General features: G+C 34.3%; 2 protein-coding genes and 1 long non-coding RNA gene across 41 annotated transcripts; all 3 read left to right on the plus strand.

Annotated features, from left to right (window-relative positions):
- The first annotated feature begins 2,418 nt into the window (after positions 1-2,418).
- LOC108214623 (pentatricopeptide repeat-containing protein At5g38730) lies at positions 2,419-14,412 on the plus strand. Of its 33 annotated transcripts, none has more exons than XM_017386733.2 (6): positions 2,419-4,659; positions 5,393-5,505; positions 5,575-5,997; positions 6,079-6,162; positions 7,396-7,450; positions 14,015-14,412. In XM_017386733.2, exon 1 carries the CDS (start codon positions 2,557-2,559, stop codon positions 4,327-4,329), a length of 1,773 nt encoding a protein of 590 aa, XP_017242222.1. In that variant the 5' UTR covers positions 2,419-2,556; the 3' UTR covers positions 4,330-4,659; positions 5,393-5,505; positions 5,575-5,997; positions 6,079-6,162; positions 7,396-7,450; positions 14,015-14,412. The 33 variants fall into 33 exon arrangements, with proteins under 33 accessions (XP_017242222.1, XP_063945144.1, XP_063945155.1 ...); XM_064089074.1 differs by having other exon boundaries at positions 6,079-6,131; XM_064089085.1 differs by having other exon boundaries at positions 6,079-6,131; positions 14,095-14,412.
- Positions 14,413-15,340: 928 nt separating this feature from the next.
- Positions 15,341-16,225, plus strand: LOC135151704 (uncharacterized). The gene is made up of 3 exons (XR_010290585.1): positions 15,341-15,481; positions 15,737-15,805; positions 15,946-16,225. It is a non-coding gene; the product is annotated as an uncharacterized LOC135151704 (long non-coding RNA).
- Positions 16,226-19,481: 3,256 nt separating this feature from the next.
- Positions 19,482-22,697, plus strand: LOC108210476 (protein NSP-INTERACTING KINASE 1). Of its 7 annotated transcripts, none has more exons than XM_017381778.2 (11): positions 19,482-19,725; positions 19,806-19,938; positions 20,019-20,090; positions 20,192-20,335; positions 20,417-20,488; positions 20,588-20,647; positions 20,760-20,857; positions 21,006-21,155; positions 21,257-21,607; positions 21,703-22,082; positions 22,179-22,697. In XM_017381778.2, the coding sequence occupies exons 1-11, from the start codon at positions 19,620-19,622 to the stop codon at positions 22,497-22,499; spliced, it is 1,887 nt and encodes a 628-aa protein (XP_017237267.1). In that variant the 5' UTR covers positions 19,482-19,619; the 3' UTR covers positions 22,500-22,697. The 7 variants fall into 7 exon arrangements, with proteins under 7 accessions (XP_017237267.1, XP_017237271.1, XP_017237268.1 ...); XM_017381782.2 differs by having other exon boundaries at positions 21,703-22,065; XM_017381779.2 differs by having other exon boundaries at positions 21,257-21,598.
- Positions 22,698-26,087: the final 3,390 nt, after the last annotated feature.

Here is a 26,087-nt window from a genome sequence, read left to right on the forward strand (position 1 = left end):
CCCCCAATTATAACCGGTTGAGAACAGGTTGCAGTGCCCTTGCGACACTAGCAACCACAAATGCAACAAAATGCAGTGCCCTTGCGACACTAGCAACCACAAATGCAACAAAATCAACCAGCTACAATTTAAGACACCCACCTCCTATCAATACGAGATTCACGACGCTCATCTCCTGCCACCACCACCATTGCCGTATCCACCACCAATTACAACCAATTTCACAAAAAAACAACCCAAACGAAGCCATCTATTTTTCAATATATAAATAGAATCTCTTTCGGAATTAGAGATTGAAGTGGATGAACTTGAGAAGGAACATGAAATTATTCTCGGGCAAGAATGCAGTCGTGGAGATACATAACGTGTGCGATTCATTTTAAAAGAGGTGATCTGTACAGTTTGTGCGGATCATGCTTTTGAAGAAAGCAGGAAGGAAGAGAGAGGGGCATTTTTGCAATTTAATTGTTTGTATGCTATAAAAAATAGTATATTTGTCAGATTTTAGAGAAGTTAATATATTTACAAATAAGGTCTAATGTAACACCCCCATCTTAATTAAGACGAGAGGTTACCTACAAATCCAAAACCTGGAAACAGAGCACTAATATATATTCCAAACGATGATAAACAGTTCTAATAAGTTCTAGAATGATATAAATCCTCCAAAATGATTTAATCCGAATAATGTGAATAAATAGAATCTCTAAACAATAAAATCTGAATAAATGCTAGAAGTCCATAAATCCTAATCAATGAAAAAAATAGGCTGCCCTCCATCACACAGTCCCGAATCCCCCTAAGTACCTGCCAGAAGAAGAATACGACATGAGCCAAATGACCAGTACGGATTGAAAGCATTTACAAAACAAGAAACATTTAAAATATTTTGACAGTAATATAAATTAGATATTTTAAAATAATAGGCTAAAGCAACAAGGGGTTAGGATATTTCATACCGAGATCAAATCAGAACATATACAGATACACACATCATAGGGTACCTAATGTGTGCAACAAATCGGATAACGTGTACGGCATATACAACATCACCGTCAAATCACAAATCATATCAAAACTGAACTGGGTGCACCCACGTATCCTGAATAAATAATCAAAATGGCCAAAGCTCCTCCCAAGAGTTAACAGAAGGATACGCCGTGACCAATCACACTGTCACGGAAGTGTCATGTCAATGGTGCCGCAAAGACATGGCTGTAGTACCCCTACAGCTGGGTAACTCGGTATACCCTATATCTCTCTAAGGGTTCACATAAATAAAATAGTTTTCACAATTTAAAAATCACATGGTACAAATATTTCAAATAAACTGAGCAAATCATATTTTGTAAAATTTTTGAAAACCGCATAACAAATTTTTCAATCTTTCAGAACAAATTTTTAAAATATTTTTCGGAAATCAAAACAGTCAAATGAATAGCACAGAACAAACTTAGCAAATCAGACGGATCAAAAGAGAGGACAAATCAAAATCATTTAACATCGAAAGGAGTAGCGCTGAATAAAAGGAATAGAATCCGTACCTCGAAACTAGCACACCAAATACTCCCGAGAAGCCGTAAATAATCTGCTAAACTCCCGAGTCCGCACCTAAATATAAAATTATAATATACAATTAATACGTGTCGCACTGCTTGCACCTCAAATCATAACTCATATATACATCTTAGTACTAATTATATAATTATAATCCTTTAAAAATCCTAGTACTAATAGAACTCTAATAATTAATATTAATCTTTTTCTAATCTAATTATTAATTCTATTTCTAATCAAATTACTAAATTAATATTATTAATAAAATACGAATATTACATCTAAAATATAGTATGCATGGTATATTCCCAACATATTATTACGTAAATTTATTATATTTAATATATTTAAATATTAAATAATAATGTGTTTGATGACATTTTGATATTGAAATTTTTGATTGTTCCTCATAAGTGGAATCGAGTTTAAGTGTATAATTAATATAATAGTTAAATATCGATTTTAATTAAACTTGTAGAGCAATAAACTATGTTTCATCTTGTGCGAGGAAAAAATTATGTATGAGAATTGTTCAAATAAAAATAAGAGATTACGATTATTATAATATAAATAATGTGATACTGATATGAAAGTAATTCATAAACTCATAAATTATATTTGATGAACAAGAATTAGTTGGGTAAAAATTATATATCAGCTATTTGCAGACATTTTTTTTTGGTCATAAGTTATTTGGAGACATTTAATCAACTTTCAAGTTTCAATAAGTTATTATCGGACCCTTCAGGCTTTTCTGTAAACATTTAGCAATGTATTAAATTAGTAATAAAATACAATAAAATTATAAATAATAAATTATTAATTATTTGGCATTGCACGCGGGTGTATAATCAGCGTCAATAAAAATCATATGAAATTTGATCATCCCATCACCAAAATCCCCAAAAGAACACTCTTTCTTTCTGGTAACTCAAGAACAACCCCTTCAGAGCTTGCGATATCTAATTAAACACTGTTCAATTCTTTCCTTTGATTAAGATGGGTAGTGTAGTAAGATTGAGCAGTGACACCCAATTTGTTAAAATTGCTTCTGCAATTGTAGTCAGAGGCCACTGGGACACTCTTTTCAACTCAAAGATACAATCTTTTGTTAATTCAAACACCATCAATCAGGTACTTTTTCATACTTCATTACACAACTTTAATGTTTCTTGGTCATTCTTTAAATGGGCCGAATCAATACCTAATTACAAGCATTCTTTACAATGTTCTTGGACTATGATTCACATTCTTACTAGACACAAGTACTTTAGGGATGCTCAGACTTTACTTGAAAAGATTGCACTTAAAGATTTCTTGTCATCGCCTGCGGTTTTGAATGCAGTTGTTAGTGCCTATGATGACCCTGATGTTAATTCTCATGTATTAAGCTGGTTGATGATATTTTATGCAAATTCTAAGATGGTTCAGGAATCGATTCAAGTGTTTGAGCATATGAGGGGGAAGGGGTTTACGCCACATTTGCATGCTTGTACTGTGGTTTTGAATGCATTGGTTAAGGATAGGTTGACTGATATGACATGGAAAGTGTTTAAGAAAATGGTTAGAGTCGGGGTGGTTCCGAATTTACATATTTATAATGTGTTAATTCATGCTTGTTGCAAGTCCGGGGATGTAGAGAAGGCCGAACAGTTATTGAGTGAGATGGAGCTCAAGGGTATTGACCCTGATCTTTTCACTTATAATACGTTGATTTCGTTGTATTGCAAGAGAGGTATGCATTATGAGGCTTTGTGTGTTCAGAATAGAATGGAAAGCGGAGGGGTGCGTCCTGATATTGTAACTTATAATTCCTTAATATATGGTTATTGCAGAGAAGGTAGAATGAGAGAGGCTTTACAGTTCTTTAGGGAAATTAGAGGGGTTACTCCAAATCATGTAACATACACTACTTTGATAGATGGTTATTGTAGAATGAACGACCTTGATGAAGCCTTAAAGTTGCGTGAGGCTATGGAGGCTAAAGGGCTCTATCTTGGGGTTGTTACTTACAACTCCATTCTCCGCAAACTTTGTGAAGAAGGGAGGATAAAGGATGCTAATAGACTCCTGATTGAGATGAATGACAAAAAAATTGAACCAGACAATGTTACATGTAATACATTGGTTAATGCGTACAGCAAGATAGGAGATATGAAGTCAGCATTAAAAGTTAAAAATAATATGTTGGAAGCTGGATTAAAACCCGACTCATTCACATACAAGGCATTAATTCATGGTTTCTGCAGGAAACTTGAGATGGATACTGCCAAAGAGCTGTTGTTTTCAATGCAAAGTGCAGGATTTTCTCCAAGTTATTGCACGTATTCATGGCTTGTTGATGGTTACTGCAACCAAAATAATGAAGAGGTAGTCATGAATTTGCCAAAGGATTTTCTCCAAAAGGGTCTTTCTCCCGACATTTCATTGTACAGGGCACTGATACGAAGATTTTGTAAGAGGGAAAAGGTTGAGTGTGCTCAAAGATTATTCAATGTAATGCAAGGGGAGGGAGTATTCGGAGATACTGTAGTATTTACTAGTATGGCGTATGCTTATTTAAAAGTAGGAAACCAAGCTGCTGCTCTAAGTTTCTTGGATGAGATGTACAAGAGGAGGTTAATGGTAACTCTAAAGATATACAAAAGTTTCAGTGCCTCTTATGCCGATGATAAAGACATATTGGATATTTTTTGGAATCTCGTCTTGAGTAAGAATCTTGTCTCAAAGACTCTTATGAAGGAAATAAAGCACTTAAAATTGCACACCTGAGGTAGACAGTAAATATCTCAAAATTTCGAGCAACTTGTCCTGCTAGAAATTTCCGTCTGAGTTTTGCTGACACTTGCTTATCTCAAGTTAGTGGTGTTTTGGTTTGCCTGCCATTGAAAATTGTTATTGAGAACAAACTGTAATAACTGATTATGTCCCTCAAGCAAGTTGGAGCTGACACAAATAGCAGGTGTTCTACCTAAATTTTGACAGGCACACTACTTAAACTTTGACCGGCATCCTGTTCTATACATTAACTTTCGTTGGAAATGTGTTGTAGCCATATTGGTTCTGTTCCATGGCATGGACTGATATTGTCTTCAATTGCTCGTAAGTGCATACTATGTATTCATTTCAATGTGATCTTCATTCGAGTTGCTTATCTGGCATATAATACAGTCAGTCTTGGAATGTTGCCCATCAGTTTCCTAGCAGCTATTTAGTTCTTTAACAAAATATTTTGCCATTTTTTATCTGGTCAAAGCAAGAATTTTAAAAACTTTCACTTTTTAATCTTTTTCATCCCCACAAGATCAAGATGTTTAAAGTTCATCAATGGTTGGCTGGTTGCTATAAATATGGTTTCTGGAATTTTCTTTTTGTTTTTCATATTTGTTGTTGATGAAATATTAGTGTTTCTTTAATTTGCAAAACAACTTAGCCTTGAGCTTGTTGACATGTTGATGCTAATAATGTTGTGTTGGTTGGGGGTAATAGAATGGAACGGAATGGAAAGAAATTGAAGGTAACCAATAGAGGTAAGAGGGAAGATATAAAAGAAAAATGAGTGAGTGCAAATTTTTTATAATGAGATTTGGGTTGAAAAAGGGTATGATGGAGAATGGAGCCTTAACTCCTCATGCTTTTCGTTTCTATAAGCCTTCTACCTGAACTTGGTATATAATCTTTATGTACAAGTGTGGTGTTTGGTGATGGGGAAGGTTAAGTGGGTGTGGGGTGTTGAAGATTGGTAGTGTAAGGACTATATCTACTTTTTTTAACATTTTGCATCACATGAGCTTCTTTCACTTCCATAACTAAAACCTTCATGTTCTGGTCCCAGGTATGGATCTATCGGGAGAAATCGTGATTCTCTGGAAGAAGCAAAATATCGCTTAATCTATGTGCAGCAAAGATGCTAGACACGATACCAGTAGCAATATTGTCCACTTGCTGGTGAGTTATTGTTATGCATCTTGTATGGAGTTGGCCAGTTAGGTGTATAACATGTATCTTAACTTGCAGGTGTAGTAATTGGTGAATCAGCTAGTCAACACATGACTGCTCTTGGAATATAACACGTACGCGTGCTCTTTCATTTGTTTTACGCCACATACACTACTTTCGTTGCAACTCACTTATTAAACCTCTCCCCCTTTTCGATTGCAATCTCACCGCCTCACCATCCTTCAGCCTCCTGCCATCATCTTTCCACAACTCCGATCTGCACCCTCTTTTTCTCCCGCAACATCACTTCTGTTTTCTGTTCGAATCCGGTGCTGCTGTGTCTTCAATCTTCATCCCCGTTGTGTCTGCCGGATTGTTTCTCCGCCGTCGGGTCTCGCAGGAGCATTCTGACGCCACCATCGCCAAGTTTGCGCCATCACTCTTATCCAGCTCGAGGTTGTGTTGTTCCCAATGCTTCCCTCGGCTCTTTTAATTACAGTGGTTGTATACTGCTTTGTCTCCCTAGATTTCATTATCACGATTTTATTCTCTTTTCTAATTGTTTCGTATCTATTCTTGAAGCTTGATACAATGCCTCACTTCCTCGGCTAATTAACTACGTTTTCTGATCAGCGGTATACACTATTCCGTAGCTATTCTTATCTGGTACCTTTTCGGATACTTGTCTTTCAGATATGTGTGTATAGTATATATACGTATAAAACCTGCTTGTGCTGTGTTTGGGCTCTGTAAAACAGTAGTGTTAATTTGAAATAGAAATATGAACAACCCGCAAACTGCTTATGTGAACACTTGTTGTAGATATATGCTTGTATATAAGGAAGTGTATAGCAGATTATTTAGTGAGAAATGAGTAAGATCAGTTATAGTTAATATTAGCGGATAATTTTATGTGAAGCTTGGAGTCTGAATTAGGATCAGGTATAAATCCTTTATTTAATGGCAACGTTTATATATGTCATGTGTACGACTGGGACGATTGGGATTAAATTAACATTTAAAGGGAATACAAATTATATTAACTGGATTTGAAAGTGAGTGCTAAATTGAATTTAAGTTATATGTTAGTTGGTTTAAAATTTTTTAATGAAAACTTGAGTCTCAAGCCAATAGTAATTATTTAAAATTGACTTTCTTCAGTAACAAACCTAGACTGCATTCGTATGGTATATATTAAGTGTATATAACATTTTAAACTGTTTTAGTTGATAAGTTGGAACCTTTGTGTAGTAGTTTAAATCTAATATTTGAAGATTAAATTATGGATAGTTAAGTACTTTAAAAAGAAGTATGATTCTGATTTTATGCAACTAAAATGGGATTTCAATTTAAAAAAGGAATTACTTTTACTAAACTATTATGTTAAAGAAATATTTATTCAGGTTATCATTGAGTAGCATCGTGATTAAGTGGCAGCTGGTTTAAAAAGGTAAGTTGGAGCATACAATGGTTGTGATATATGACTGGTATTGGTAAGATTTAAGCAGCCAAGGTTTAAGGTAAAATGAGGCATATTTTTCACTTTTGAATGAAATACTTTGAGTTGTTGGGATTTGAATTTGTTAAATTGGTTGTTGGTATAGAGTAAAACAGGTGGATAGTCCGATAAATTGAGGAGATGCTGCCGAAATTTCATTATAAATTAAAAATACTTTAGCTATAACGAATATATGGGGGCTAATAACCAATATTCTATATTTAAAATCTAAATATGTTATATGTTAAATGAGCAAGAATAATCACTATAGAGTTATATGGGATTATGTGATATACTAAATGCTACATGTATGCCTATCATGTTTAATATAGAAATAACAAGTAGTTTTGGCACGATTTTGAGGTTAGATAGCTAATTAAGATAAGGTCATTGTGGTGTAGGTTTCGGTCAGCAATCGACATCCAAGCCCAACCACTAGTGAGTTAGCTTATCAAGGCAAGTGATGCTATCCCTACTTTAATTATATTTGATCTTCTCTACCTATGTTTATTATACGCCATGACTCAAATAATTCCTTTAACAAAATCTTAGTTGATTAACACTAGTGGAAAATCTATATTATTTGAGAAGTTAAATATATTTTTGAAAACAACCATTCCTTTGTCCCCAAATGTGGTACTGAACAAAAATCATTATTAGTATTTGTTTTCAAAGCTCAAATAAAATAAATTTCAATAGTTAAACAACTAATTCCTTTGAAATGGCTTAAGTTGAAATTAAAGCAAGAATTTCAAAAACCGGAAGTAAAAATAACAGATATTGGAGTAGCACAAGAGGTTCGTTATCCTGTAACGGCCCAGCTTAGTTGATTGCGTAAGAGGTTCATAATTCTTAAACGACCCAACTTGAATGATGCGTAAGAGGTCCATTTTAGATGGCCCAGCAATGTGTAAAGACCTAGCTAGTCTTTAGTTCCGGATGAAATTTTAATTTAGGACATTTGTGTAAGCAATGTCCGAGTTATCAATAGACTGATCATCTATGATAAGTTGATAACTTTTAAAATGTCCAATATATCTGATAATTTGAAGAGTTGACACAAGTCAAAATTGATTATGAATTTGGATTTGAAAGCATGTTTTAGTTTGTATACTTCCGGTTCAATCATTTAACTACTTTATAATTTGTTTTTTTTCTATACTTGATGAGCGTATTTATGCTCACCTGCTAATTTTAAGTTAACATTTACAAATGCCGCGCCTTCTTAACACTGCACGAAAGCACACCCGTCCCCGCGCTACCACACCCGTTCCTGCTCCTGTCCCCTGTCCCCTATCACGTATATTATGCCATGGTGTTGGACAGAGACTACCTCTATGCTAGAAATGTTTAATTGGGTCGTATAAGCAGTGGCCTCTTCATCCATGGGATATACCACACCTTCAGAAGATGTGCGAGCTCGGGTCAGAGCTCTATATGATGTGGCTATCTAGCAAGCAACGGGTCTAGAGGCGTGCTCTGCCGAGGAGGCTAGGGTTCGGTTGGCTAGTCTCGTGGAATAGCTTATCCCCCAACTTCAGTTCCTTGGGGTAGTTTCTAGATATAAGTGTGCTATTGGAGTCGGATCAGTGTGCCCTTAGGATCCGAGACTCCTGTAGGTTTGATGTGTACTAGTTTGGGATGTTTTGGTTTTAGTGTGATTTGGCTATATAGTATAGCCACATCTTTGTTCTGTATCGGCTAGTAATCGCAGACTTATATGTGTATTAGTACTTTCTAGACTAAAGAATCTAATTATCTATGTTTGTATAACATCTTGTCGTATATTTCGAGAATAAGTAACGAAATTTATACGACAAAATGTTATACAAACATAGGTAATTAGATTAAAGAGTCTAGAAAGTATTAAATACACATATAAGTCTGCGATTACTAGCCGATACAGAACAAAAATGTGGCTATACTATATAGCCAAAGCACACTAAAACCAAAACATCCCAAACTAGTACACATCAAACCTACAGGAGTCTCGGATCCTGTAAGCACACTGATCCAACTCCAATAGCACACTTATATCTAGAAACTACCCCCAAGGAACTGAAGTCGGGGGATAAGCCATTCCACGAGACTAACTGAATCCTAGCCTCCTCGGCAGAACACGCCTAAACCTGTTGCTTGCTGGATAGCCACATCATATAGAGCTCTAACCCGAGCTCGCACATCTTTTGAAGGTGTGGTATATCCCATGGATGAAGAGACCACAGATTATACAACCCAACTCAACATTTCTAGCATAGAGGTACTCTCTGTCCAACACCATGGCATAATATACGTGATGGGGGACAAGGGCAGGAAACTCTTGTGGTTCACTGGAAGGGGGTGCCCGTCCTGGCGGTGTTTGTGCTGGTGTAGCCTGTAGGAGGGTGTAGGAGGTGTGACATTATAACCGCACCCAGGTGGAAAGTCCCTAATGGCTGAAAGAGACCTGCGAACCCATTTTGGCAGGGTGAGGGTTCCGGGGCAGGGGCAGGGGCAGGTGTCTGCGACTGGATTGAGTCTACCACATATTCCGAGAAATCCGTGTCAGATTGGGGTGGAATGTCAGAAGTATCCGAGATTTCAATTGGATGTTGCAACAATATATATATACATACACATGATATACATGTTAGTAAGTCTGGTAACAAACCCAGTTAAATTAATTGAGATTACATCCGGTAATCTTAGCTATTTTACTCTATATGAGTTTATGACTCAAGTTCCTAATCCAATATTATCTTTTTAAATGTTTCTACTTCTCTATCATATTTCTGTGACTTAAACCTGTAGCTCTGATACCAAACGTGACAGCCTCAAATTCCAGGGTCTAGAATTTAAGTGTCATAAAAGAGATGAAATAAAACTAAAGCAGAAAGAAACTAAAGCTGAGCATTAATTTACATAGTTACATCTCACTACAACCCCTTCCTAAGATCAATCCGGTTTAAGTATGACATAGGGATTACATATTTATACGACCTCTAGATCAACACAAAGAAACCCTGATATGGAATTTCCCGAACACACTAAATTCTTTACATAAAATCCAAAATTACTTGTTATTTCTATAATAAACATGATAGGCATACATGTAGCATTTTAGTATATCACATAATCTCATATAACTTCATAGTAATTATTCTTGCTCATTTAACATATAACATATTTAGATTTTAAATATAGGATATTGGTTATTAGCCCCCATATATTTCTTATAGCTAAAGTATTTATAATTTCTAATGAAATTTCGGCATCATCTCCTCAAGTTATCAGACTATCCACCTGTTTTACTCTAGTACCAACAACCAATTTAACAAATTCAAATTCCAACAACTCAAAGTATTCTATCCAAAAGTGAAAATATGCCTCATTTTACCTTAAACCTTGGCTGCTTAAATCTTACCAATACCAGTCATATATCACAACCATTGTATGCTCCAACTTACCTTTTTAAACTAGCTGCCACTTAATCACGATGCTACTCAATGATGACCTGAAATAAATATTTCCTTAACATAATAGTTTAGTAAAAGTAATTCCTTTTTTTAAATTGAAATCCCATTTTAGTTGCATAAAATCAGAATCATACTTCTTTTTAAAGTACTTAACTATCTATAGATTAATCTTCAAATATTAGATTTAAACTACTACACTAAGGTTCCAACTTAATAACTAAAAAAGTTTAAAATGTTATATACACTTAATATATACCACATGAGTAGGGGTGTAAATGAGCCGAGCCGAACCGAACTCTAGAGTGCTCGTGTATCGTTTGTTAAAAAATTAGCGAGCTCGAACTCGAGCTCGAGCTTGGATCGAGCCAAAAATATTGTTTGAGTATCGACTCATTAAGGAATAATTCTGTTCACGAACGGCTCGTGAACCGCTCACGAACATGTCTCACGAGCTTTTGCTCACGAACTGCTCATAACTTACGCTCACGAACGTGTCTCACAAATTTTGCTCTGTAATTTTGTTCACGAGCTTGTTTAATAAATTTTGCTAACGAGCTAGCTTATGCTCATAAATTTATTTACGAGCTTGTTTGTTATTTAATTTAATTAAAAAAAAATAAAATTCTAATAGTATTTTAATTTATGCTCTAAGGAATCATAAATTCATAATAAATCATCCATGAATAAAACTCCCACACTAGGAAGCACCGACTCGGGTACGGCGACACGGGACACGGGACACGGGGATTCGCCAATCAGCGAAGAGTCCTGGATACGGGACACGGCAAAAAAAAAAAGTAATATAAAATATATAATTTATATATGTTGAATATTAAACAACTTCGCACTTGAACTCATTGTCCCACTCGTATATTTATATAATCAAGTGATCTTTAGCAAATAGATATATAAAATGTATGTATATATAGGCTTTTCTGTATATATATCAGACTGAGAGATGAAGAGCAGAGGGAGATAGCTAAACATTTATATACATATAGAATCTGTATACATATAAAAGACAATTGATATTAGGTTATAAACATTACTGGGCCTTTTTTAAAGTTGGGCAGAGGTTTTGGTTGCATGTCGGCTGCATTTGTGTTCCGACACGCCACATGGCGTATCGGATACGTACTCAGCCGTGTCGGTGCCGTGTCCCCGTGTCAGCCGTGTCCGACACGCATACGGCAGCTTTTTTGCCGTGTCCGTGCTTCCTAGCTCCCACATCCACGAGCCATGTTCACGAGCCAATTTCACGAACCATGTTCACGAACTCATAATTCGAACTTGTTCGCGAACTATCGAGTCGAACTCTACTGTGCTCAAGTTCAGCTCGTTTATAAAACGAACCTTAAAATTGTGCTCAAGATCGACTCGTTTATGAATCAAACCGAGGTCAAACCGAGGTTTCTTCAAACCGAACACCGAGCGGTTATCGAGCGTATCAACTCATTTACAGCCCTACACATGAGTCCAGTCTAGGTTGTTATTGAAGAAAGTCAATTTTAAATAATTACTATTGGCTTGTGAGTTGTGACTCAAGTTTTCATTAAAATTTATTAAACCAACTAAAATATAACTTAAATTTAATTTAGCACTCACTTTCAAATCCAGTTAATATAATTTGTGTTCCCTTTAAATGTTAATTTAATCCCAATCGTCCCAGTCGTGCACATGACATATATAAAGGTTGCCATTAGATAAAGGATTTATATCTGATCCTAATTTATACTCCAATCTTAACATAAAATTATCCGCTAATATTAACTATAACTAATCTTACTCATTTTTCACTAAATAATCTGCTATACACTTCCAAGAGCAGTCATGTGTTGACTAGCTGACTCACCGATTACTACACCTGCTTTTAACTAATTACGAAAATAACTTATTAGTAAGACTTCTCCCGAAAATTACCGAAATATTTTTATAAATCCCGGGATATTATAAAACTAATAAAATAAAGATTTCAGGATTTATAGAGCATTATTGAAATTTATATGCAATTTAGAAGTTAATTACTTTCAGAAAACATTTAAAAATCATTTTCATATCAAAATAATATTTTTAGTAATTTATAATTTTGTAAAAATATTTATTCTTATTATAAAGCAATTAAAATAATTTTTTCCAGTCATATGTTTATTTTTCAAAAATACAAATCCATTTAAGAGAATATTAATAAAATAATATAATAAAATCAAGAGCAGGAACCAACGCACATACATGTACAACTAATTGAATTAAACCACGTAACAGATAATATATATAACCGACAATTATTTACGGCTAATTTAAATTTATTATTTAAAATTTTACCAGTCGTTATAATTTTCATTCTGCATTCAGAAAAAATTTGTTAATTATATGTCTAGGGAATATTTTTGTTACACGAACCTCTGAACCTCTGTCCTTTAATACAATACTTCGTGTAAATAATCTCACGATTACAGTGCTCTTATATAGTTTATCTTTATACAGTTTAGACTTAAAATTTCTTGAGAACTCATTCAGTAATTAACTTTTGAAATATATCTGAAATCATATATAATGGGTTTTGTTTCATCTGATTATAATTAGTTTATACAGTAAGTATTATGTATTTTGTATATTTGTTGTAATTAGGTCTGATAAAATATCTTTGGGTATTTCTGGATATCTATTGGAAACATAATTTAAGGTAGATATTATCTGATATGATTTGACTATATTTTCTTGGGTAATTTGTAAGGTTTTTAAGTGTACAGCTCTTTTCAATTTGCCCTAAATTATTATCTCAGCTCGCTTCATTTTATCATTCCTGGGTTTAATTTCGCGTTACTTGCAAGTTTTCTTTCCTGAGTACTTGAACATGCAAGAGAAAAATTGCTCACTTTTGGTTAATTTGAGTTGCCCCCAGTGCTTCTTCTCTAATCAGTATTTTGTGGGCAACAAGCAGGAAGTAGGAAGTCTCCTGAATCCTGATGCCTTCAATTTCAAATACCACTTTGGAGGATAAAGTGACAAATGAACAATTCTTTTTAAATTAATGACTGACAAAATTGTACTATTCAAATAAGTAAAATATAAATTAACTTTTTGCAATGATCAGAACTTCCACATGTTGTATGTGACTGGTTCATTAAAGAAGCTGTTGATCAACCGTTTTTTTAGAGTTTTATGGCTTCTTTTTCTCCAGATGATAGAGTGGGGAGACCTGGTCAGTTGGCTTTTAGTTAAGTTCTATCTGTTATTTTATACACTAACCACTGATAAATTCTTGTTACATTTTGTCTGTCACTATGTGGGAATTACCTTTTTTCTACACAGAAAATCGAAGATTGTTGACAAAATATTAGGAAACAAAATGAAAGTCTGACATAACAATTAACTACCTCGCATTTTTAAAAGGTTTAGTTGAATATTTGAGATGTTTGTTGATGATCATTTCTTTATCTATCCTAATTGTTTGCAAATGTTGTGTACACCAAGTTTTTCTCTTGCTTTTTCGAGGGAAACTATATTATGTTTCAGCATGAATGTAAAAGCCTTTTTTTAACTGTCTGAAAAATCTATTTGGCAGGAAACATAGGTCAATAACAAGTCCTTCACACGAATGTTGTAAGTTTTTGTTTAGTTTAAGTCACTGAGCATGTTTTGCAGGCTTGCTCATGTTGAGATGCTGCTGCTACCAACCTAAAGCGCCTGGCAGAAGAATTTGGTCTGGAAAGGGTGATTCAGCATATCATCCCGCGGGATTGAGTTTAGAACTGGAGCTATACTGCCGAGTGCTGGCACCTCTTGATGAGAGATCTTGATAAGTTATATTAATTTAGTCCACCTAAATCAATTTAACCATAGGAGAAGAGACATTAATTTTTGGTCACCATATGTAAGGGAGAAAAACTCTGATATACTATGTAGTTATGCTGAGGACATGATCCATTGAATATAGAGTCATTTGGCCAGTTCCTTATTTCAGACAGCGAGTTAAAATCTTCTCTGTAACTAAAACTAAAACACAAGACGCATATGTCAAGCGTTCATGCAATAGATGACATCATCAATACTCTTAAGTGTCAAATTTTTAAAAAAAGCTTTATTTCACCTTCACTGATTCTCTCTCCATTCACATTCTTTTAACATTTTTCAATACTATTCGCACAATTTAATTATTTAACATTTGTGCAACATCTCCTATGTTTTATGTCACTTGATTTTTTTAATACTTATTTAGGTGACTTGAACAAAGTGTTATAATAACTATTTTTATCATAATATTTATTATATTATATTAATTATCATTTTCAAAATTTGAATAAATTATTTAAATATATTTATTTATATATAAATTTAATATAACTGGGGGACGAATCTAATTAATATTCTAAAGAAATATCAATAACAAAAATTTATTTCACTTGACGGGGAACTATGTGAACAAAATACAGCAAAAATAAGGTCCAGTACGAATTTGGTTCTTTTATCGCATGAATTGTGCTGACAAGAGTTCGTTCTTGCACTAGATTTCCAGCATCCCCTTATCTATTTAAAGCAGATATACAACCGATATATAAGTTGTGATAAAACATTTTCTACTGTAATTTGCTTACGCTCTAAAATAATTATTCAGTGTAAAACATGTAGTAATCTTTATAAAAAAAATATCAAATTACTCTTCTAGTTAACTTTTGTGGTTTATTAATATAATTATTATATTTGCTAAAAAATACATGAGCTAGCGTATCAATGCACTTGAACAGATCAAGGTAATATTCAACACTAGTAGCTAGTCAGAGGGCAAAAAAAGAGGCCTTAAAATTGAACAATTAAGTGGTTGAGCCATACACTTGTCAGACATTCCATGGGAATGAAACACTATATAAACACTTGCAATCCACCTCAATCCACAGAACACAACAAGATTTGCTGTGAGTTAAGTTTGTAGCAGAAGAAGAATATTTCACTTCAAATATCATCATCAATCATGAATGCACAACAACAAAACAACATGAAGGCCCAGGCTAACGAGGCCTCCGAGAAAACTCAGGTCATAGCATATACATATTCTTCTATCTAAAAGTTGGTGATTAATCCGATTAATCCATGTTCCGTAACTTGTCGAATTGATTAAATCTCTAGTTAATCCCTGATCAATTCAATTGATGTCCTTGTTCCGTGACTTCACCGATTAAGTCCGATTCCCACTTTTTATTTTTACAATACTGACATATTCTCGATCTAATTTATCCTTGTTTTCTTGTGCTGCATGCACTGATAATTTGCTATATTTTCTCAACTGTAGGAGAAAGGCAACCAGATGATGGACAGCATCAGCAATGCAGGCGGTCAGATGAAGCAATCGATGCAGGAGGTAGTAGCAATATATTTTATTTGCAATTTTATTTTCTAGAAAAAAAATTAACAGTTCCAAGCTGAATTAATCGAATATTACAGTCTTAAGTATTGTGGATGTGTATATATTTGCTGATAATTACGTGTTCGTGTTTGCAGACGGGTGGGCAAATGAAGGAGATGGCATCAAATATGGCTGATAGTGCTAAGGAGGCAACCGGGATGAAATGAAGAAGCATGCATGCATAGCGCATCAGCTCCCCTCCATCCTTCCATTTTTACCCCAACACGCACGAACGCTCTGCGTTTTAGTGCTATTGTTTTCTTTGTTAGTTTCATGTTCATGTTTCTAGAGGCTTTTAAATTTGGGTTCTGCTCTGTTAGCGGAACCATGCATAATGTATGAACAAAGAGGAGGGGTGGAGTTCTTTTTTATTTATTTCTTCTAATAAAATATTGAATGTTTTTATATATCAAATGTGTTCCAAGTTCACGTGTTAACGAGTTGTAGATGAGATTTGTACATGTAAAAAAAATCTATAGTTATTAAGAAATCCTGATAAAAACATCACCGGCCTAATACAGTTTTATATGCGTTGTGGGCTTTTCAAACATTTCAACAGCTCTTGGCTCATGTAAGCATACCAAATTTAGAATGAGGAAAAGACTACTGAAGCAATGCATTCCAGAGTAAAGTATGTCCCTTTACTTTGCTTTAAAGCAAAGCCAGATTCTTTCTCATCTTAGTAGATAAAGTGGTGGGAGAGAATGTTCTATTTATACATAAATATCACAAGGATTTATGTTACTTAGAACTTAACACAAAAAAAATTAGAATAAGGGGTCGTTTGGGTGAGCTTAAAATAAATGCTTCTTGCTTAAAATAAATAAGTGGAGTAGAAGTTAGAATCAAGTTAAGACTTATAAGTGATTAAGGTGTTTGATAAATAAGTAGAAACCCTGAAACAAAAGCTAGCATTCCTAACTTTTTATAAGTACTTCTTGATTTCTTACACAAACGGTACGAAAATAAGTAATCCTAACTTATAAACCCAGAAGCCGGCTTTTAAGCCGTTGCCAAACAGCACATAAGAATATCATTACGAAAATCAGAAATAGTAATATGAAGCTCATTAAAGTGATATGGCATTCATACACATGACACTGACATCTTACCTTAGACCGTTATAGAATTAACAAAATTCGGCCAGGTTAGATTCCATCGGTCACTTATCAGATCAAATTCAGTGTATTAAGTCAATATATTCATGGTTCTAAATTTTTTTTATTGATTTTTACACATTAATTTCATTATAAATTCTTAACTTATTCAATAAAATTCTGATAACCGATTTCCGATATCTATATCATGAATATATTAAATAATTGGAGGCAGCTTAGAAAGTGACACATGAAGCAATGAGCAGCATAAGCATAATTGTGACAAATGAGTACAATACTGAATTTGATGGAGCTGGGTGCGTCAGTGGCTGGGGTATGGGGAAATTTATGGATTTCATCATCGACCGATGAAGTAGACTTGTCAGTGCTGATCAAAACACCGTGAACTATACATTTTTACATGACTCATTTTCAGCATTTTGTACCTCAATACGTGCCATAATTTACCTCTCTAACCCGAAACGATTAGAATAGAGCTTTATATTAACATGTATATACTGTATTTGAATGCAGCGCAATTATGTTTCTTGGATGCTTCCGCAGCCCACATGTGTACTCTATAAAGTACTGGTAAGAGAGTGTTAACAAGACGGGAATCACAATCACCCATGCTACAAAATATATTACGCCATGTTTACGAGCTTGGATTTCATTTCAAATTTTGAATTTGATCAGATGACTCGTCAGGAGACACACAAAGAAATTAAATTTGGATTTTATTTGAAATCCTGAACATTCAAATGCTGGTATAAAATCGAGAATTTGAAGTTACATATCAAATTATGTTATTTGAAATCTAAAATTTGAAATGAAATACGTGTCCATAGATGCAATCTTATTTCATTGTCATGCATGCCCCATGTTCATGTAAATTGTAATTCTTAATTTCTGTTAATAATACAGATTCCCACTATATATTGTTTTCCTCTTTATGGAAAGCCAAACTTTCGTAGAGAAAGACATACAATACGCTAGATTCTTATAATCTTATCTTTCTTTAATTTTTTGGATTTTAATGTGAAGGCTTTTTATCGGCTTCCTTGATGCAAAGAATAATAAGGGGACAATTATACCCAGCTGTTATCTTGTCATTTTCAATATTTATGTATCTTGGTTTATTCCTCTGTTAGGTCAATTTTCCTAGAAACTGGTTTCTGCTTATCGGACTTGCTTTAGAATCTATCTCTGTTTGATTTCCAGTTCTCTCATTTTTAACTCACAAGCATTATTAAGGTCGTGTTTGGAAGTTAGAAGATTAGGGTAAAATTAGAGGTTTTGGGTGATTTAGAGGTTTGACCATTCTAATCCGTTAATGCTAGTGTTTGACAGTTATTGGATTGAAATAGAGGTTTTGACTCAAAAAGCTAATTTTTAAAAAGCTACTTTGAGGAGTTTTTTGGGTTAGTGGTTTTGATATGTGTCACAAAAAGCTAATCAAACAGCTATTTTCCAAACAGTTTTACAATAAACCGCTAATCCAATCCGCTAGTCAAAACATCTATTTCAATCTGCTAGTCAAAACATCTAATTCAATCCGCTAACCGCTATTTCCCAAACAGGGCCTAAGTATCGCTAATGATGATATGTAATGAGTTTAAGATTTAATAATAAGGTGTTGTATTTTGAACAAAACCGAATGATGTTGAGTGGAGTGGTGGCAAGGGAAAGGAAGAAAGAAATAAGCAGCTTATGCTTGTGAAAGGGAGAGTTCCTTTAGATTTTGATTAGCTTTTGGAATGGCTGTCTGCTGAAAGCAATAATAAGCGTGTCAAGTTGTTTGGTAGGATCAGTGAAGCACATCACAATTTAGCAGGCTAGACTATAATGTTAACATCAAACTCTGTCATTAACAGGCAGTAGGTTGTAGTATTATTACTAGTATTATTCTAGTGTCATAGGAAGGTGAAAGAAGCCCATCAGTCCTCATCAATCTCAACTAAACCTTGAGATCCTCACATTCTTTACTATGTTTCCCATACCAAATCTACTGCAATATCAACATGTCAAGTCCATTGTCCAAGCTCAAGGAATGTTAAGATTCCTAATGTCATCCCCACTCTTTATACTTTTCTGCTTAGCCATTTTCCAACTTCTTGATTACTCCAACATAATCCACTAAGACACAACAAATTAAGCACACATATCTAGGCTACAAGATGACCAAATCACTATCTAACCCATATCTGTGAATTGCATATTTTATAATTATAATAAAAATGGTAATTAGTATATGCAGACATTGAGAAAATATATAAAGCTTTTTAGGTACACTTAACCTGGAATGGAGTGATTGGCCCATGTTTTATTGATTAGCATGTTGGTGTGTACTTGTCTTGATTTAAAAACTTGACAATAAGCTGTAAATTCTCAGTTACTCATGTAATGAAAATGAATGATTGGCCCACCACCACCATTTTCATGTCTTTGCTGTTGGATTTTAACTGGTTTTTGAGTACTTTTGTGTGTCTTGTTCATGGCCAAATATATATAGTATTCCTTACTTTACAATACAACCCTAGTTAAAGAGAGCATGCTGCTAATATACTACACATAGTACTGAGCACCTTTTTTTCTGTTTAATTGAGGTATTATATAAGGCCTGCTCTTCAAACTAAATTTATGATTCATAATAATTATATTCAAAAATCCGGATGGAGATGAGCAGTAAGACAGAGGCTCCTTTCTGGTTTCTTATTTTCCTGTGGCTTTCATGTTCTGCAGATGGCCTACTTTCATCCAAAGGTGTAAACTTTGAAGGTAAGATGTAAATAAATGACTTCTCTAGGCTTAATTTGAATTAATTATATATTTTTCGTGACAGAATTTTTACGTTATAGTGCAAGCATTAATGGCCATAAAAGCCTCATTGGTTGATCCTCATGGTGTTCTTGATAACTGGGATGCTGATGCTGTTGATCCTTGTAGCTGGACAATGATTACATGTTCTGCTGAAAGTCTGGTCATTGGCCTGTAAGTTTGTAGCCAAGTATTTTGCAATTTTTATTGGTAACAAGTAATGTACATGAAAGTAATGGTGCTTTTCCCCTCAGAGGAACTCCTAGCCAGAGGTTGTCTGGCAATCTTGCTCCAAGCATTGGCAACTTAACAAATCTCCAGATTGTGTAAGCAATCTTGCTCCAGCCCCCAAGCATTTTACAACTCAACATTTCTTGTAAGTTTGTAAAATTTGTGTTTACTTAGTTTGGTAGATGATTTCTTACAGGCTATTTCAGAACAATAATATATCAGGACAAATTCCTGTAGAGATGGGATGGCTCTGGAAGCTACAGACACTTGATCTTTCTGATAATAATTTCTATGGTGGAATTCCCTCCTCTCTAGGTCATTTGAAAAGTCTGCAGTACATGTAAGAACAGAATTGAAGAAAATGCCAATATACCATATATATTTCTCTAATGGTTTCTGATAAGTTTCTCAAAACCTCTAGGAGGCTTAACAATAACAGTCTAACAGGCGAAATTCCGGAGTCGTTGGCCAATTTGAGTAGGCTTACTTTAGTGTAATTATCTTCTCTCTTCTTGGTCCTTCCGTTTTTGCCTTTTATACGAAGAAAACATCCCGAGTAATTTGTAACGAATTTAGTATAAATAAATTTCAGAGACTTGTCTTTCAACAACTTGAGTGCCCCTGTTCCCAGAATTTCTTCTAAAGCATTCAAGTAAGCTTTTATGTATGCTATTTTCTCTTTTGGTCTTCCCCTTGAATTCTACAAGACTGAACTAGATTGCTGAGCATCCATCTGGTTTCTTTGTTTCTTGTGATTTTTACAGCATTGTGGGAAATACAAATATATGTGCAACTGGGGTGGAGCCTGATTGCAATGGAACAACACTAATTCCGATGTCTATGTCCCTGAATAACACTCAATGTAAGGAATTTGTGATATTGCATTCTTAGTCTCTGTATATCTGATTCTATTTCTATGTATTGGTAAATCTTTTATACTGATTTTATTTTTTAATATTTGCTTTGAAGAACTGCTATTATCCTCACTCGTATTGTTTGTGTTTTTGAAGCTGCTCTGCATCCTGGAAGGCCAAAAAGTCACAAACTTGCCATGGTCATTGGTGCAATCATTGTATTAATCTCATTGCTAATCTTTGGATTCGGGCTATATCTGTGGTGGAGGCACAGGCATAACCAGCAGTTATTTTTTGATGTCAAAGGTTTGTTTGAATCAAAAAATCTTGACAGTCTAAAGCATTAAATGTTTTCGACTGAGTATTTGTTGTGCCCCCAATAACTGAAACTCTCATTAAAATCTCAGATGGACATCATGAGGAAATCAGTATTGGAAATATAAAGAAGTTCTCATTCAGGGAACTTCAGATTGCAACGGAGAATTTCAGTAGTAAAAATCTGTTGGGGCAAGGTGGTTTTGGAGATGTCTACAAAGGTTGTCTTCAAGATGGTACTGCTGTGGCTGTCAAGAGGCTTAAAGATGGTAGTACTAGTGGAGGTCAAAAGCAATTCCAAACTGAAATCGAGATGATCAGCTTAGCAGTGCACCGAAATCTGCTCAGGCTCTATGGTTTTTGCATGACTGCCACAGAGAAACTTCTAGTTTACCCCTATATGTCCAATGGAAGTGTTGCTTCACGCCTTAAAGGTATCCGTGGTGAGCATATTGTTAGTTTCTTACACATCTTTTCCCTAGTTATTCATAATGCCAAAGTTTCTGGAGATTTCTTTTGTTTCATGCTTCATTAACAGGAAAACCAGTCCTTGATTGGGGCCTAAGGAAGAGAATTGCACTGGGAGCTGCGAGGGGATTGTTGTACCTTCATGAGCAGTGTGACCCGAAGATAATACACAGAGATGTTAAGGCAGCCAATATATTGCTTGATGAATATTTTGAGGCTGTTGTAGGAGATTTTGGACTGGCAAAGCTTTTGGATCACCAGGATTCACATGTTACTACAGCAGTTAGGGGCACTGTGGGGCACATCGCTCCCGAGTATCTCTCAACTGGCCAGTCCTCTGAGAAAACGGATGTTTTTGGATTCGGGATCCTTCTGCTAGAACTAGTTACAGGACAAAGAGCCTTGGAATTTGGCAAGGCAGCTAATCAGAAAGGTGCAATCTTAGATTGGGTGAGAAAAACATTATATAAAATCCTACACTTCATTAACTCTTTGGCCTTAAACTTATCAAATTGGTCTATTATATGGTATTCAAATGTAATGCAGGTTAAAAAGGTTCACCAGGGAAAGAAGCTTGATATTTTAGTCGACAAGGATTTAAAATACAAGTATGATGTACTTGAGCTGGAAGAAATTGTTCAAGTGGCTCTTTTGTGCACTCAGTACCTCCCAGCACACAGACCAAAAATGTCTGAAGTCGTACGGATGCTTGAAGGCGATGGACTTGCAGAGAGATGGGAAGCCTCCCAGAAAACTGAACCAGCAAAATATAGATCACATGAACTTTCCTCATCAGAGCGATATTCGGACCTCACAGATGACTCTTCGTTGCTTGTTCAGGCCATAGAACTCTCTGGTCCAAGATAAATCAATTTGCTGATCTTCTAAAAATTGATGTAGTTGCAAAATTTTGATGGAAAAATTATACTAGTTCAGTTAAACTAAAAGTAAAATATATAGAATTGCCACATTCAATCTATTAATGATTTTTTCATGTAGAGTAGCGATGGAAGACCTAACTGTAAATATATATTTTAAGGAATAAAAGTTATTTGAATTCTAGAATTCATTTTCCATACACCGTACTCTATTTACTCTTTTTGAGAGTAGAAAAAGAGTAAATAGAGTAGAAAAAGACTAAAAATGGTCTTAAAATTAGTTTACGGTTGCATCATCCCAGGAACAGACTTCAAGAGTTGGTTACTAGTTTTTTCTTTTAAAATTTTATTCAGTTTTGGAAATATCCTTGTATTTGCATTCATTTATTAAAATACGTTTAAGAGAGATATTATTAGACCCAATTTGACACAGAGTGAGAGAGGGGAGAAGACATCACGGATTCAGCCTATCACAGAAATTCAGTTGACTTTGTTTTCTTTCGTCTTTTGTTTATCCCTTCTTGTAATCACACGTGTTAGTTATCTTGAGATTGTTTTAATACTTGAATCATGAACTAATTTATATAATTTATGATTAGTACGGAATTCTAATATAGAATCATCAACTAATTTATATAACATAGCCACTTAGGATTAGTTCGAAATCCTAGTATAGAATGACGATATCGGTATTCACACGATATTATGAACCCTAGTGTGGAATGACAATATTGTTATTCATTACATAATCAAAATAAAAGATAGTCCTTCACACAATACATATAATATCAGTATCACAAATATTCTCTGATATTTATTCGAAATTGAGGAAGTGTTTATATCATTAGTTTTAAATGATGTTGGACGTTCGATAATGATGAGAATATGAAAAATTGAAAATGCGAGTAAGTAAGAGTAAAATGATATAAAAATTCGAGTATGATGAAATGATAATTTATCCTCTCAATAGTCAATGGTCATCTTTGTGTTGTTATTTTTTAGTAATGTTATTTCATTTTTATGCTATAGATTTGAATTTTATAGTATAAAATTTTGTAATTAATGGAAACAATAATTTTTTTTCTTTAATCAAGGTGGACATTAGGGATGGCAATCGGGTCGGATCGTATCAGATATGGCAATTTCGAAATCCGAATTCGAATTTTTTAACCAAACCCGAACCTGAAAAATACCCGAAATTTGATATCTAAATCCGATCCAATGGATTTCGGATCGGTTTCGGATATTATCTGAAATCCGAAAAAAAAATTGGATTGGATACGGATGTACCCGGAACCCGAAAATTTTTGGATATCTGAATTCTGAAGATAAATCCTGCAAACTATACAATACACATCTGAATCCTGATTCTTAATCAAAATCAATCCAATAATTCTTAATCAAAATCAATTCAACAATCATTTGTTTCTAAAATATTATTACAAGCAGAAACTGAAAATAACAAAATAGCAAGAAATAAGCGGCTCATCCAATCCAGTCATGGACATGCACAACAATTATGTAACAATTATGTTCTTGTTCATCCAGAGGCTGCTTGGGCGATTGAGCGATTGATACTAACCTGATTAAAACTCGATTAAGTGTTGACGGTAGCGTTCGAAGATCGTGGATATCAAGTTGTACATATTAGTGATAGTTAGTTATAACAACTGTCATTAGCTGTCATGATTAGTTTGTTAAGTAAGTATATTTTGTAGAATATTCTGTAGTTAGCTTCCGTATATAAACACATGTAGCTTGTAGTTAGGGGTGTCAAACGGATAATTCGGATACGGATCTGCCTGTATCCGGATCCGAATCCGAAAATCCATATCCGTATCCGTATCCGAATCCGAAATTTTTTAAAGGATGATATCCGAATCCGGATCCGACGGATACTATCCGGATTCGGATAATATCCGGATCCGAATCTGATTTTTAATCAGATTTTTTATTTTTCTATTAAAATTTCTAAAAAATCATAAAAAAAATAGTAAAAACAAAAAAAATAATTTTTAAAAACTGAGTAAAAAATTTAAAATCATTAAAGAAGGTTTATATTAATTCAAAATTTAATTCTTATTAATCTTTCAATATAAATTTGTTGTCTTTAAAATATTAAACTCAAATAAAATTATGATATATGTCTATAATATTTTAAAATTATACAAAATTTATATAAATATATTATTTTATGTATACATATATAAATACACACATTATATAGTTATTGAATAATATTAATAATATATAATATTTAATATCATATATATTTAATTTCGGATGCGGATATTATCGGATACGAATATGCCTATATCCGTATCCGTATCCGGAATTGTCGGATTCGGATGCGGATAATATCCACTTTGTCTCGGATACGGATAATATCCGTTTTATCTCGGATACGAATGCGGATTTTTCGGACGGATATCGGATTTTTCGGACTTTTTTGACAGCCCTACTTGTAGTTCTGAGCTCACTGAGCTATTTTCTAATGAATTGCTTTCAATTCACTTTCTTCTCGATCATGTAGTTAGTAAAACAATATTTCGTTCATGGTATCAGAGCGCACGATCATAATCTCGATCCATTATTCACGGTGATTACGTCTGTTTGTTCGATTCTCGCTCGATCTTATCTCTATGAATTAGTAATCTCGATTTCTTTATCAATAATCTCGCTATTTTTTCAATTTTCTGGATCTGTACTTTGTTTTTCAGCACATTCTATGGCTAATTGACGAGGTGAATCATCACATACTTAATTTACTTCTCAAGAGATGTTTGTTAATTCACAAAATCAAGCTATGAATTACAATGATCCTTATTACCTTTATCTGGCGATATTCCTCGCCAGCAGTTAGGCACGATGTTGCACTCGGGTGATAATTACATCAATTGGAATCAGTCTGTTAAAATGGTACTAGGTGCAAAGAATAAACTAGGTTTTATTGATGGATCATTGTTGAAACCTGATGTTACTTCCCCTGACTTTAATAAATGGATTCGCAATGATTATATAGTGAGGTCTTGGTTGACTTCTTCTATGGAGCCTGTTATTTCTGATAGTTTCATGTTTTCTTCATCTGCACATGTTCTGTGGAGTTACATACTAGTTTATCTAAAGTTCAGCAGTATAATTTGAGTCTGGCTGAATATTATGGCAAACTGAAAACTGTTTGGGACAAATTGCAAGTTTTGGATGGTCATTTGAGTTGTTCTTGTGGTGCTATAGCTAGTTGCACTTGTGAACTGTTGAAGAAAGTTTTAGATGCAGAAGAAAGTAAAAAAGCTGATTCAGTTAATGAAAATAATTCTTATGCATCATGGATCATAGACACATGAGCTAGTGATCATATGGCATTTCATTCTTCCTCATTTTCTCAAATACATGATATTTCTGTTCCTATATTGTCAAGCTTGTTCATCAAGTTGGTACTGTGGTACTTACACCAACTATTACTTTGCAAAATGTGTTTTATGTGCCATAATTCAAACACAATTTGCTTTCTGTTGGGAAATTGCTTGATCAAAACAAATTGATGGCTAGTTTTGACCAAAATAAATGCTTCTTTCAG

The sequence above is a fragment of the Daucus carota genome, chromosome 3 (genome assembly GCF_001625215.2).
Source record: "Daucus carota subsp. sativus chromosome 3, DH1 v3.0, whole genome shotgun sequence".
Classification (NCBI taxonomy): domain Eukaryota; kingdom Viridiplantae; phylum Streptophyta; class Magnoliopsida; order Apiales; family Apiaceae; genus Daucus; species Daucus carota.